The sequence below is a fragment of the Staurois parvus genome, unplaced genomic scaffold (genome assembly GCF_062004578.1).
Source record: "Staurois parvus isolate SC_StPar_1 unplaced genomic scaffold, SC_StPar_1.0 ptg000022l, whole genome shotgun sequence".
NCBI lineage: Eukaryota > Metazoa > Chordata > Amphibia > Anura > Ranidae > Staurois > Staurois parvus.
Window position 1 is genome coordinate 9,697,554 of NW_028317818.1, and position 14,350 is coordinate 9,711,903.

General features: G+C 44.1%; 1 protein-coding gene across 4 annotated transcripts in view; it reads right to left on the reverse strand.

Moving 5' to 3' along the window:
- USP7 (ubiquitin specific peptidase 7) overlaps positions 1 to 14,148 on the reverse strand; it is a 264,238-nt gene extending 250,090 nt beyond the window's left edge. For all 4 annotated transcript variants that reach the window (XM_089692216.1, XM_089692212.1, XM_089692209.1 and 1 more), the window contains exon 1: positions 13,390 to 14,148. In XM_089692216.1, the coding sequence (XP_089548342.1) occupies positions 13,390 to 13,468 (79 nt within the window). In that variant the 5' untranslated portion in view covers positions 13,469 to 14,148. The remainder of the gene's footprint in view (positions 1 to 13,389) is intronic.
- Between the last annotated feature and the right edge of the window lie 202 nt (positions 14,149 to 14,350).

The window sequence follows — 14,350 nt, forward strand, 5'->3', positions numbered from 1 at the left end:
ACCCCCCCTATAGTAATTCACCCCCCCTATAGTAATTCATCCCCCCTATAGTAATTCATCCCCCATATAGTAATTCATCCCCCCTATAGTAATTCATCCCCCATAGTAATTCATCCCCCATAGTAATTCATCCCCCATAGTAATTCATCCTCCCTAGTACTTCATCCCCCATATAGTAATTCATCCCCCATATAGTAATTCATCCCCCATATAGTAATTCATCCCCCATATTAATTCATCCCCCATATTAAGTCCCCAAGCCCCCCCTGTGTCAATTCACTTACCTTTGCTCCGCGCGTTCCTCTCGCCGTTCCGGTGTAGCATGAAAATCTGTCTCCTATGAGGATCTGTCCCCCTCGACGTATCTGCGCATGTGCCAGTTTCAGGCATTAGCAGCCGATCGGCGATCTCCGGCACATGCGCAGATACGTCGAGGGGGACAGATCATCCTGACAGTATCACGCTCCGCGGGCCGGATTAAAAGGTCCGCCGGGCCGTAGTTTGCCCATTGCTGTTCTAATGATAGGTCTATTTGTGAGCCGAGGCCACATGTTACGGATGAAATTGCAATTTTTCCCACGGCACACCAGACAATATCTCATGGCACACTAGTGTGCCGCGGCACAGTGGTTGAAAAACGCTGCCCTATGTGATTCAAAAAAAAATGTTTTACATTTTTTCTTTATACATAAAATGGAAGTTGCACCCAAGCATATAACCCCCCCAACTATACGCATGCAAACGTAAAAGCACACGGTCGGGTGCCTACACATGAGAACATTGATTGCGATACACATCTCCACGCACACCAAAATGAGAGAGCAATAATTCTAGCACCAGACCTCCTCCGTAACACTACACTGATGACCTATAAGGGGCTTTAAAAACGTCACCTATAGAAAATATAGGGTACTAACATTTGTTGCCATTTCATGAGTGCACACATATTTAAGGTCTAACATGTTGGATATTTACTGGATGTAACCTCATCTTTTATATTTTACAAAAAAAATTGGATAACTTATTGCTTTTTTGAGCCCTAAAATTAACAAGTGTATTTTTTACTGAAAGTTTGCATTTCCTAGACCTTTGTGATAATAGTGTGTGACATAAAAAATTGGAACTACCGCTATTTTATTCTCTAGGGTCTCTGCTTTCGGAAAATATATAATGTTTGGGGGTATTGTGCAATCTGCAGGCCTTAAATGATTTTTTAAACGTGTGTAAATAATGCAAAAACAGCTCTGGCAGCGAAATGGATAAAAGGATAAGCCCTGACACTTCATTTTCCTGATGAGCACCCAATTAGAAGGTCTCTCTCCTCCCTGCTGGTCCGAGTGCGGTGCTAGAGACAGGCAGAGAGGGGGTGGGGGGGGGGGGGGGGAGGAGATATACAGCGGAATGTTAAAAATATTAAACATTTAAGTCGCCATAAAACCCCTTTTGTTTTTAAAAGCCCCAGACATTACCTAAAGCAGATTTAAATACGGTTTTGGTTAAGATTTATGTTTTTTTGTTATCAGGACAAGTAGACTGTCATGAGGGACAAGTAGATTGGGACAACGATTTAGTCCCAGGACAAGTAGTTTCTTTCAAAAATGTCCACACCCCTGAACAAATATAGACAAAATAGGCAAAGTTTCCACTCCTAAACCGGAACTTAAAGAAAATGTAAGCCTAATATTACATATTCCTGAGATGTGCTTGCTGTACCATGTACCTGTATGAAAATGTATCCTGTTGTCTTTGTATTGCTTCCTTTGTGTGAAATCCCTGGTGTTCCCGCCAGTTCCTATGCTTTCCTATTACAACTGGCCACACTAGGCATGAGAGCACAGCATGGTCAATTTTCTAGCTGCGCTGAGAATGTAGCTTGCTCTAATTCAGCCATTTCCAACCAGGGTGCCAAGAAGTTTCTTCAGGGGTGCCTAAAAATTGCCCACAAATTCTATACAAGCCAGCAGGTGGATCAAGCCTGCCTTTTAGTTACACAAAGCCATAGGTTTTCATTATGCACACAACATTGTTCCAGCCACCGCAGTCCTAATGACACCATCAGTTGATATGGAGGATGTCGGTCGCCTGCACAGCATCCTTGTTTGACCCTCCCCTGCCCCTCTGTCAGTAAGGGGGTCACATTAGCTGAGTGATAGAGAGAAGCTGAGGGAGAAGCACAGGAATACTATTCAGTACCAGTGTGCAAGTGTATTTTCTTTGGAAGAATAAATCCCCTCTAACATTGGGTGTCCTACATGCGTGGATATTGCTGCATTAGGTAAAACTATTAGAACTGGGTTTTTTTTACAGTCTACTACTGAATGTACAATGAGCTGCATGTGCACACCTCAGCATGCATTCACAGCACATTGTGGCTGCACCAGTGACTACATTCCATGCACATGAGTAGGATAACATCATTCCCTACCAGCAAAATTGAGAGGCTAAAAGACCAGCACCAGAAAAACATAGGAAGAGGACATCAGCAGGCAAAGAGAGGTGCAACTGTTGTGTTGCTGTGTTACTGGAAGGTGGAGACTAGTATTTTCTGGAGTTTAGTTCTGGTGATACTAAAGGTTCCGATTAAAAAAAAACAAAAAAAACAAATAAAACACATGCCATACTTACCTGCAAAGCACACATCCTCCTCTTCTCGGGTACCCCACAGGCACTCCAGAGCAAGCTGCTTGCTCTGTGGGCACTCTGCCTCACCCCCTCCTCAATGGTTGTGATTGACAGCAGCAGGAGCCTCAGCTAATGAGGGAGAAACCCAGCTGCTCAAGCACGCCGCTGGTTTGGTATCAGGCTCAGGTAAATATTAGTAGGAGCTAAGGGGGCAGCTGCGCTCAGTTTCTTTACATTCATGCATAGAATGCATGCAGGTAAAAAAAGCCTTCTGTCTTTAGGGCCAGTTCACAACATAGAAACGCAGTTTGGATGCGTTTCTGTATGCGCTTTTGACACTTTTTGATGCGTTTCAGTTAATTTTTTCTCCTTTTTCATCAACTTAAGGACATGCATGTTCCGATGCATTTTACTGTGTTCCAGTACAGCTCAGTGAAAAGAAAAATGCAGCATGTTCTCTTTTTTTCCTGGAACTGGAACGCACTGGAACCGACTGCATTGGTGTGAACTATGCCATTGGAAACTATGTAACCTACTATCAATGCGTTTTTGATGCAGAAATTTTAACCCCTTCACGCCGAAGGGTAAAACAAATCTAAATGCCCAAGCATAATTCTGCAACGTTGACATGTGATAGTAAAACCGTACATATCACCACAACTATTTTGTACATCCAGGTGGATTATACCTTGATTTTTTCAGGACAAATTGGGCTTTCATTTGGTGGTAAATGGTAATGGATAGCTCCTGAATTTTTTTTGTTATCAAAGGAAAAATGGCCCAAAATAGTAAAAAAAAAAAATTTTTTTTTTTATTTAGCAGTGTGTTTGTTACAACCCTAACCTACCACCAAAGAACAACCCAAAATAAATTCTCCAGCTCTTGAAGATCGCAGCTATACCATATATCTGTATGTTATTTGTTGTTTGTACCCGTAATACAGCCCAGAAACAATAGTGCGCATTTTGTTTTTGTCTTTTTTTTTTTTTTTTTAACCTAAAAACACACTGACATTAACACTAACTGACACGGATACCAATTTTTTAAAAAATCCTGACCTTTGACCCAAACACTAACCCTGGCACTGAACTAGATCAAACCTTGATCTAGGTATTTTTAATTTTTTAATAATTTTCTTTTTACAAACTTTTTTTTCTCACTATGCCAGGAGTTAGAGAGATACAATGTATCTCTTTTCTCCATTCATAGAGAGAGAAAAAAAAAAAAAAAAAAAAAGGGGGCCGGGCTGCACAGTGACTGATCACTGCGATAGCCACTCAGAGGCGATCACTGCGATAGCCACTCAGAGGCGATCACTGCGATAGCCACTCAGAGGCGATCACTGCGATAGCCACTCAGAGGCGATCACTGCGATAGCCACTCAGAGGCGATCACTGCGATAGCCACTCAGAGGCGATCACTGCGATAGCCACTCAGAGGCGATCACTGCGATAGCCACTCAGAGGCGATCACTGCGATAGCCACTCAGAGGCGATCACTGCGATAGCCACTCAGAGGCGATCACTGCGATAGCCACTCAGAGGCGATCACTGCGATAGCCACTCAGAGGCGATCACTGCGATAGCCACTCAGAGGCTATCACAGCAATCATGTGACCCGGAATCAGGAGTCCAGGGTCCCGAACATTAAAACAGAACTCGGGGCTCTCGGTGACACCGCGGTCTCTGTGCTAGGAGTGCGCCAAAGGGCGCGCTCCCAGCACAAAGACAGGTATGCAAATATGCGGCCCCACGGAAAAAAGCCCAGTTCCATGAGGCTGCATATTTGTGTGACGTCGGCGTCAAGGGGTTAAATTTGTTAACTCAATAGAGGCAAGATCAAATGCAATGGCAAACCATTTTATAGATTTTCCACAAAGAAGTTCAAACAAAATTCTAGTGAAGCATGGCAAAATTAAAAGAGAACTAAACCCTCATATCCTTTTCAGCAAATGAAGCTCTCATCTTAGCCTCAGTTTATTCTGCAGTTGCTATGGTGCTGCACATGTGACCAGTTATGACAACAGACATTTGATAGCTTGACAGTTTGGTTGAGAGCACAAGCAAATGTGACAGTGATGCCTATTGCATACACTGAGAAAATCTGACAAGATTGTTTATGGTTTTTGTATGCTACACTCGAAATAGGAGTACTGATAAGTGTACGAAGAATCTCGTACAATCCAGTACAAGTATGCGTCGCAACGTAGCAGTGTGTAATCGATAGTAATGTCGTGTGTGAGACCACTCTACAGATAATTACCAAATTGTAGCAATAAGTTTCACTCCATTTCTATTATACTGTACATATTTCTATCCTCAAAACAATATTTTTTCAAATTTAGAAACTTTTGTTTACGAAGATGGTTTTTGTTGCCATTTCTCCTTCTGGGTTGTTTTCATGTTACCGATCAGGTGCGATCTCAGTCACTTGATTTTTTACAGACAAATACTGTACTGATTGAACAAAAATTGTCAGTTTGGTTATCTTACAAGAAAACTTGTCCTTTTGTACTTGTCCCTTCGGATAATTTCACATGAACTGTCGAAACCAGCTCTCAAAAGCTGTGAACAGATTATCAGACAACTGCTCCGAATAGATTTATCTTCATTTGATATCCCCATCACGTGTACTAGGCATTATTCACAGCATGGCTTGAATAGAACTGCATTGGGAAACGTAAAGCGGAACTCAACCCATCTATTTAGGTTTCAAAAAGTTACATTCCCAGCATGCCAGGAATGCTGTCACATTTACTTGTTTGTCAACCAAACTATTAAACCGTCAAATAGCTGTCATAGAGTCATAACTGATCACATGTGCAGGACCATACAGATCAGAGGTTGGCAAAGATGGCAGCTACCTTGGCTGAAAAGGATAAGAGGGTTTAGTTCCACTTTAAATTGATGTGTTTAGTTCAACTTTAAGAATATTGTCAGCAAGTAAAAAAAAAAAAATGTTGATCCTGCCTGAAATGCAGTGTCCTAGTCAGTCACTTACTGTGAGCTGCTTTGCAAGAGCAAGAAAAAAAAAAAAAATTTCCTTCTGTAAACTACTAATCTCCCCACCCACACGATAGAGATGAACAAAGGCAGATTAGTTTGTAATCCAGTAGTGACAACTACAGCATCTTCCATGAATATAGTGGAGTTAGCGCAACCACCCAAGTAAAGGAAGTGTGTTATTTGAGGGATTAACAGGTGAAAGGATATAGATAGATAGATAAAAAACACAACACTACTAAGAAAACCTAATGCAGGCACAACATCCAAGTTCTTGTAGAAAATTATGCTGTTCGGACTAGGACTTTATCCCCCCTATCACAAGGGGTTTTTTATGCCAGAGGCCAGTATGCAGACTCCCAAACATGTGATCACTGCAACTGGCCATCAGTGTTCACGTGATCAGGAGCCCACCCTAGTGACTTTCAATTCATGACAGCTTGGTCACAGTACAGTGGGTAGGTACGCTTCGAGTATAGAACAGCTATACACATGTGGCAGCCTGGCGATAAAGACCCTAGCCATGAACCCCTGTTCCTCTTCACACATGCAGTTTGTAATTTTTTTTTTATCCCCTAACTTTTGTTTTGGATAGATAACAAAAACGAGAGATAAGGGGATATTTTCCAATGGAAAGGTCTATTCCAATGCACTGTAAAAAGGGTTTCTTCACCTTTTCAGTAGAAATTAAAAAAAGGTGAACCATCTACATCCTCCCCAACCCCCAGTTCTTGCTGCACTTCCTTCCATGGGTGATGAACTGCCAGTTTCCATGCAGTCACTATAGCGGTTCAAGGAACTGACATCCCTGCTCATTTCCCCCCCTTCTTTCTGCAGGGCTTCCAGGAGGGATCAGATCAATTCTCTGTGCCAGTGCTGACCAATCAGAATTGATCTGGCCTGTCCCAGAAGCCCTGCAAAATAAAGATAAGGATGGAGAACAACGGGTATTTCAAATCCCTGGACTGCTATACCAGCTGTGTGGGCACTGTAATCTCATAACCCATGGAGGTAAGTACAGCAAGTTAGTAAAGCAATGAAATGTGTTCACCTCTCCACCAGTAGCCTGTGAATGGACAGGAGGTAGGCTTATGTGGTCATCACTCTGCTCTCACCTCTTGTGAGCCATTTGTTTGTCAGTATATGTGCACTTGGAAGATCTCAGCTGATTAACTACATTATTGCTTTTTGTATACATCTTGAGTTCAACTTTTAAAGCATATGTAGGGCCAAAAATTCCAACTATATTAAATTTTAAGTTTCATTTAAATCATTTTTACTTTGTGAAGATTCTCACACAGTTACATCCTTGAATTCTGTGGCATGTATTCACTATGCCCTGTTGATTGGCACTGCTGTGTCACAGATTTCACAGAGCATGATTTTTGAACTACAGAGGTAAGTTTTAGGCGGCGGAGTCAGTACAGGAATCAGAGCTTACAGGCAGCAAGGTACCATGGGATGTGTAGTCATTAGAAATCAAAAGTAAACAGTTATCCCTGAGTGGTGACATTTTTTTCAGATATGCCTGCACTTCAGAGACCAACTATTTGTCTTGTGCTGCTATGAAGCCATCAATGTGCTACCTGATCACTGCATTTTTAAACTACATATGATACTTACCAGTCAGCCTAATATAGCTCACATGCACAGCTGTGGTAGTAAATTTTTTTACATAAAGTTAAAGTGTTTGTAAAACCAGTAGTTTTTTTACTTTAATGTATTCTCTACAATATGAAAAAAAAAACCTGTGCTCTGCCAGCACCTCTCCCTTATACTTACCTGAGCCCGATCTGGATCCAGCGCTGTGCTCAAGCACAGCGGCTCTCTGAACTCTCTCAGAGAGGAGACAATGTGCGGTTTTGCTGTGATTGTCACAAGGTAAAAATCGCATCGTGTGAAGCTTGACACCCAAAAGTTGTCTTACCTCGGCAACTGACAACCCACGCTACATTAAAAAAGAAAAACTGGCTCCTAACTTTAGCTGGCTCCTAGATTCAAAGCAAATTTGTCAAGCCCTGCCTTTAAACTAAACCCTGCATCAACATAGCATAATCATGTGCATTGCAGCCAGTTGTTCAATTGACAGCGGGGATGAATATTTGCCATGACATCATGTAATGCATCACGTAATGCATCACAGCCGCTGCACGCGTGTACCTCCCTCGCTGCCTTTGAGGCTTAAGGGGAATCGAATAAAAAGCAGCTCAACTGGGCATTTTACTGCCCCCTATTCACAAGTGTAAACAAGGCCTGACTGCATCTGATTGAATCCAGGTATTCTTCAGCCAACAATTTTCTACCCGGTTCCTTCAACTAAAGTCGACTGAAACAAAATTAATTTTGTTCATCCGAGTTGTTGACAGGTCTAACCATGGAGTGAATTTCAGCTGATTTAGCAAAAAAATTATCAAAATTAAATGTGTGCATGGAAAGCTTATCGCGATCTTTGTGATATACCAATGAATCACAGCTGACAGACCTAAAGTTTACCCCATTTAAAGGCTATAGCCACGTTAAATGTTAAAAATAAATACACTTTTTGCAGGTTAAAAAAAATGTGCATTTATTATTAGGAGCCTGCAGAGCATTGCAACCACGATCAGCAGATTGCGGGTGCAATGTCAGTCTCCTGGAGACACTCAGTACAGCTGTCTGTCCATACCTTGAGTATGGGCAAACAGTTACTGAAGTGCAGGAAGAGTAAAAAACTCATTTCATTCACAGGTAACTGAGAACTGCAAGCCATCTATTATGGGGGCAGACATGACTTTATTCATTCACAGATCGGTGTGAATGAATGACATGGCTGTGTGGGCAGAGCCCCACTGTTTTTAAATTGTGACAGCATATGTGCGGAGAGGATCTTTTCCGCTCAATGTCAAAGGAGGGTGGGAATCGGAGTGCGGGGAAAGGTGCACAGTAACATGTTACATCCTAAATATAAGTAACATATTACTAAAGGTGATCGTCGCCTTTAAACATATGCAACCCTACTGACACGAAAAACTTTTCCCTGTCTTCTGCAGGGACAACATGCAGCCAATTCACATTGCTATCTTTATACAAGCAAGAAGCCTACACATGGACATAACTGTATAGCACAATGCTAAATTAAAGAAACTAGAGAATGAAGGAAAGTAAATGATTATATACTATAAAAGTAATTTCTAACTTTTTAGTGCTTCGAAAACAAGTTAAAAAGAAGCTTCACTGTGACAGCAAACGATGGGTTACTAGTGAAGATGTAGATAACCAAGCTGACAGACTATCTACAGAGGTTGGTGTTTCCAGTTGCAGATATCTGTAGTTAGGGATTGATGTTGTGCTACATTTTAGGCGCCTAGCCCCTGTGCTTCCAATCACTGTATTTTAGTGTGCCTGGGAGGCACGGGTACGGTGTCCAGCCCCGCAGTCCATCATATCTTTCGGCATGCGGAAATACGCTGTGGCTGAATGCTGTACCATGTGTTATTGGCGTAGTGGGCCCTGTGCATTTGGGCCCACTGCATCTACAGTATCTCACAGAAATGAGTACACCCCTCACATTTTTGTAAATATTTTATTATATATCTTTTACATGTGACAACACTGAACAAATGACACTTTGCTACAATGTAAAGTAGTGAGTGTACAGCTTGTATAACAGTGTACATTTGCTGTCCCCTCAAAATAACTCAACCATTAATGTCTAAACGGCTGGCAACAAAAGTGAGTACACCCCTAAGTGAAAATGTCCAAATTGGGCCCAAAGTGTCATAATGTTGTGTGGCCACCATCATTTTCAAGCACTGCCTTAACCCTCTTGGGCATGGAGTTCACCAGAGTTTCACAGGTTGCCACTAGAGTCCTCTTCCACTCCTCAATGATGACATCACAGAGATGGTGGATGTTAGAGACCTTGCGCTCCTCCACCTTCCATTTGAGGATGCCCCACAGATGCTCAATAGGGTTTAGGTGTGGAGACATGCTTGGCCAGTCCATCACCTTTACCCTCAGCTTCTTTAGCAAGGCAGTGGTCATCTTGGAGGAGTTTGGGGTCATTATGTTGGAATACTGCCCTGCAGCCCAGTCTCCGAAGGGAGGGGATCATGCTCTGCTTCAGTATGTCACAGTACATGTTGGCATTCATGGTTCCCTCAATGAACTGTAGCTCCCCAATGCCGGCAGCACTCATGCAGCCCCAGACCATGATACTTCCACCACCATGCTTGACTGTAGGCAAGACACACTTGTCTTTGTACTTACCTGGTTGCCGCCACACACGCTTGACACCATCTGAACCAAATAAGTTTATCTTGGTCTCATCAGACCACAGAACATGGTTCCAGTAATCCATGCCCTTAGTCTGCTTGTCTTCAGCAAACTGTTTGTGGGCTTTCTTGTGCAACATCTTTAGAAGAGGCTTCCTTCTGGGATAACAGCCATGCAGACCAATTTGATGCAGTGTGTGGTGTATGGTCTGAGCACTGACAGGCTGACCCCCCCACCTCCTCAACCTCTGCAGCAATGCTGGCAGCACTCATACGTCTATTTCCCAAAGACAACCTCTGGATATGACGCTGAGCACGTGCACTCAACTCCTTTGGTCGACCATGGTGAGGCCTGTTCTGAGTGGAACCTGTCCTGTTAAACCGCCCTATGGTCTTGGCCACCGTGCTGCAGTTCAGTTTCAGGGTCTTGGCAATCATCTTATAGCCTAGGCCATCTTTATGTAGAGCAGCAATTCTTTTTTTCTCAGATCCTCAGAGTTCTTTGCCATGAGGTGCCATGTTGAACTTTCAGTGACCAGTAAGAGAGAGAGCGATAACACCAAATTTAATACACTTGAGACCTTGCAACACTAACGAGTCACATGACGAGGAGGAAAAATGGCTAATTGGGCCCGATTTGGACATTTTCACTTAGGGGTGTACTCACTTTTGTTGCCAGCGGTTTAGACATTAATGGCTGTGTGTTAAGTTATTTTGAGGGGACAGCAAATTTACACTGTTATACAAGCTGTACACTCACTACTTTACATTGTAGCAAAGTGTCATTTCTTCAGTGTTGTCACATGAAAAGATATAATAAAATATTTACAAAAATGTGAGGGTGTACTCACTTCTGTGAGATACTGTATATTAAGTAGAATATAGTGCTGTGAAAAAGACCCCTTCCTGATTTTTTTTGCGTATTTGTCACACTTCGATTCAGATCAAACAAATTTTAGTATTACACAAAAATAACTTGAGTAAATACAAAACGCTGTTTTTAAATGCTTTCGTTAAAGGAAAAAAAAAAACTGTCTAAACCTGCCTGGCCGTATGTGAAAAAGTGATTGCCCCCTAAACCCCCTGCTGCATAACCCAAGTGTGCTTGAGCTTAAGGTCACAAACTAATGGCCGGACACTCTCCTTCAGAATTTTCTGGTAGATCACAGAATTCATGATTCCATCAATTATGGCCAGTCTTGAATCATTCAAAGTGGAGCGCCACTCAAAAGGGAAAGTTCCGCTGTAATGACTGGTCCCCTGCTCCCCGTGAAGAACTGGCATCTTTGTGGAGTGTGTACCTAATTTTGACAGGTACCCTCTTCCACTCCAACTGTCTAGGTGGTCGGAAGTTCTCCCCCCCCCTAATTCTAGTCTTCTAAAGCTGACCAGGTGTGGGCAAAGTAGCCTAAATGGAAAAACCAATGAGCCCCACAAGGGAATAATAAACCAATCACGTTCTTCCACGGACACCAATTCATCAGAATAAAATTTAAAGCAGTTTAAAACTACAAACATATTTTAGCTTACCAATTCTTAGATGTGTCAACTGCATTAGTTTTGGTTTTTAGGCTCTCCTATTTTCACCAGGGGATCTGGCCAGTAAGTCTGTTGTGTTTTAAAGCAGTAGTAAACTCCTGAATTTTTTTTATACCTACAGGTAAGCTTACAAAAAAAAAAAAAATTACCTGTAAGTTAAATTTCTATTTCCTAAATGTACACTGTTTAACAGAGATTCCCATGGTTGACAGCAGATGACATCACAAGCACATTCGCATTGAAGGCTTTGCCATTCCTTCAGAGCTCTGTGACTTCATCACGGCTCGGCCATTCAAGCCCAGGAACTCGGAAGGAAGACTGGGTGAACATAGAAGCCTCTGCAGCAGTGACAATGCACTGGAGGGCTTTGTTTCAAGGTATTCCATAATGTGCTAGTATGCAATGCTTACTAGTACATTATGCCTTTACCTTGCAGGGAGAAAGTTTTGTTTATTTTTTAAAGTTTGCTACTGCTTTAGCACAACAAGCTGTCCTGCAGACGTTGCAGAGATGAGACAAACCATTTACCACTTACAGGGGTACTTACAACAACCAGCTTTTATTTATGCAAAGCCTTCAATATGAACAGGCAGTTACTTCAGTCCAGGAAGAATCCATGAACTACAAGGATGCTCACCAGCACCCTCATACTTCATTGGGAACTACAAGCCATCAGTCACAGAGGCTGTCAGTACATGTAACCTAATTATCCACGGTCAATGAAGGATGCGGGCATATGGGCAGGGCCCCACTCAGCCGTGCTTGTTTCAACATGTGACAGCAGATGCAGGGAGAAGATCCCAGTCCTGCTGTCACAGGGAGGGGGTATTGGGGGGAGAGCTGCGGGAACATATTACATCCAAAATACTTATACCTTAAAGGATAAGTTCACCTTTGGGAACATGTTGCATCTTCCACCTGTTTTCAGGGTGGAACATGTAACATGTTCCCAATGCTGCAGCCACTGCCTGATCCCCTCCGCCCTCTCAGTGAGATCAGTACAAGGTAAAGTTCCCCGCACAAGCTGTCAGATTTTAAAACCAGCGCGGCCGTGTCATTCATTCACAGAGGTCTGTGAATGAATGAACTACAAGTTCCAACAGCCTTAGCGACCATCGGCTTGTAGTTCTCAATTAACTTCACAGTGGTGCGGTGGTTCATTGATTCTTCCTGTCAGTGTATCTGCCTGCTTGTACAGGATGTAAGGGCACGCAGATATACTGACAGGTCTACCGATCACTGGTGCAATGCTTTATAGGCTCCTGCAGTAAAAAATAAATGCACGTTTTTTTTTTTTAACTTCAAAAAAAAAAAGTGTGTTTATTATTTTTTGACAAAAGGTGAACTTATCCTTTAATCTGTTAGTCCATGTAACACCCCCCCCCCCCCCCATCACACACACAAAGATCAACAATACAACTCCCCAAAGGCATCTCTGTTGCTCCTTCATACGGATCGGGGGCACTCAAATACAGGAGGTGCGTTACTGGCCTGATCGCCAGGTGAAAACAGAGAGAAAAGCTTAAAGAAGAAAACAAATGCAGCCACCACATCCAACGATTGGCAAGCTGCAATATATTCCATTTTTGGATTTTATACTGATTCACGTTTCATACACAAAAGATTGAAGGCATTCCATACACTGTACAATTTACTAGGCAGTGTAAGGGCCTACCTGATTGAATAGGTTAGGTCTGTCTCTACAGTACACACAAGAGTGAATAGTGTATGGAGTGTGTTGGCCCCTTCACACGACCCCAGGGGTGTCCAAGACTTCAATGCTGAGCCCCACGTTGTCACAGAAGCTCCAGGTGAGGAGAAGGGGACACCTGGAATTGCTCAGGCCATCTACTACAAGGCCCAGCACACCCTTCCAAACAAGGCCCAGGGCCCTCCCTGTGGTCCCTCTGCTACAGAAAGTGATGAGCGAGAAGAGAAGAGAAAAGAAGAAGAGAGGGAGGGGGTCTCTGTACCTTCCATCTCCATGTCCTCGGGTTCACTGAGCTGCTGCTCCCCGGGCTTCTGCTGTTGTTGCTGCTGATGGTGGTTCATATCTCTGGGCTCGGCCTCCAAGGCCTCGGTCACTCCTCCTCGCTGCGCCGATTTGCTTTGTGGGCCCGGCTGGGTTGTGGCGGAGAGCGGCCTCGGCGGGGCCTGCACAGCGGCTGCAGCCTGGGCCTTTCCCGCGGGCGGCTGCAGATGGGCCGGGGGAAGGGCAGAGGGAGCCGGCGGCAGAGAGACGCGAACGTATTTGCTCGCTATTCGCCCAATTTCGGCGCAGGGGGTCTGTCTCCCCGGGGGGCTTCTCAGCAGCAGCCGCCGGCGGAGAAAAACTTGGGAACGGCCGACCGAAAGCCGCCGCTAGCCGGAGCCGGGCGGGTGAGGGGAACCGTGTTCGGGCCTGGCAGCTCCGGGCCGCGGGGAGCTCGTGTGCTGCTCTCTGCTTCCCTCCCCCTGCTCATTGGTCGGAGGAGAGCACAGCCGGTGCAGCGGGAGCTTTGCGGCCTGACTTTCTCCTCACCGGCCCCGCGGCTTTATTAGTCACAGCGCCTCATGTACCCCGCCGGGGACCCCGCCTCTCCCCACTACAAGTCCGCAGTACACACCGCACAGGCCCCCGGTGTTCACACTCCACAATGCTAGCGCCTTCTCCTTCCCTGTCTGTGCTGGCCGCCTGTACAGCCTGTGTGTGGAGACGCTAGGCTCTCAAAATGGCGGCTCAGTGAAATGTCACATCCGCATGGGGCAGCGTGATAGAGGGAGGTGGAGAAGAGGAGGAGGGAGGGAGAGATAATCAAAGCGTGGGACCGCCACGGCCCTTTCCAACAATCTGTTCATCAAACATGCCCGGGACCAACTTCTTCCCGGTTACAGGGAGGCCCGGGGCACATCCCGACATTTACATATATACACACATTACCTTCTCTTCAACTT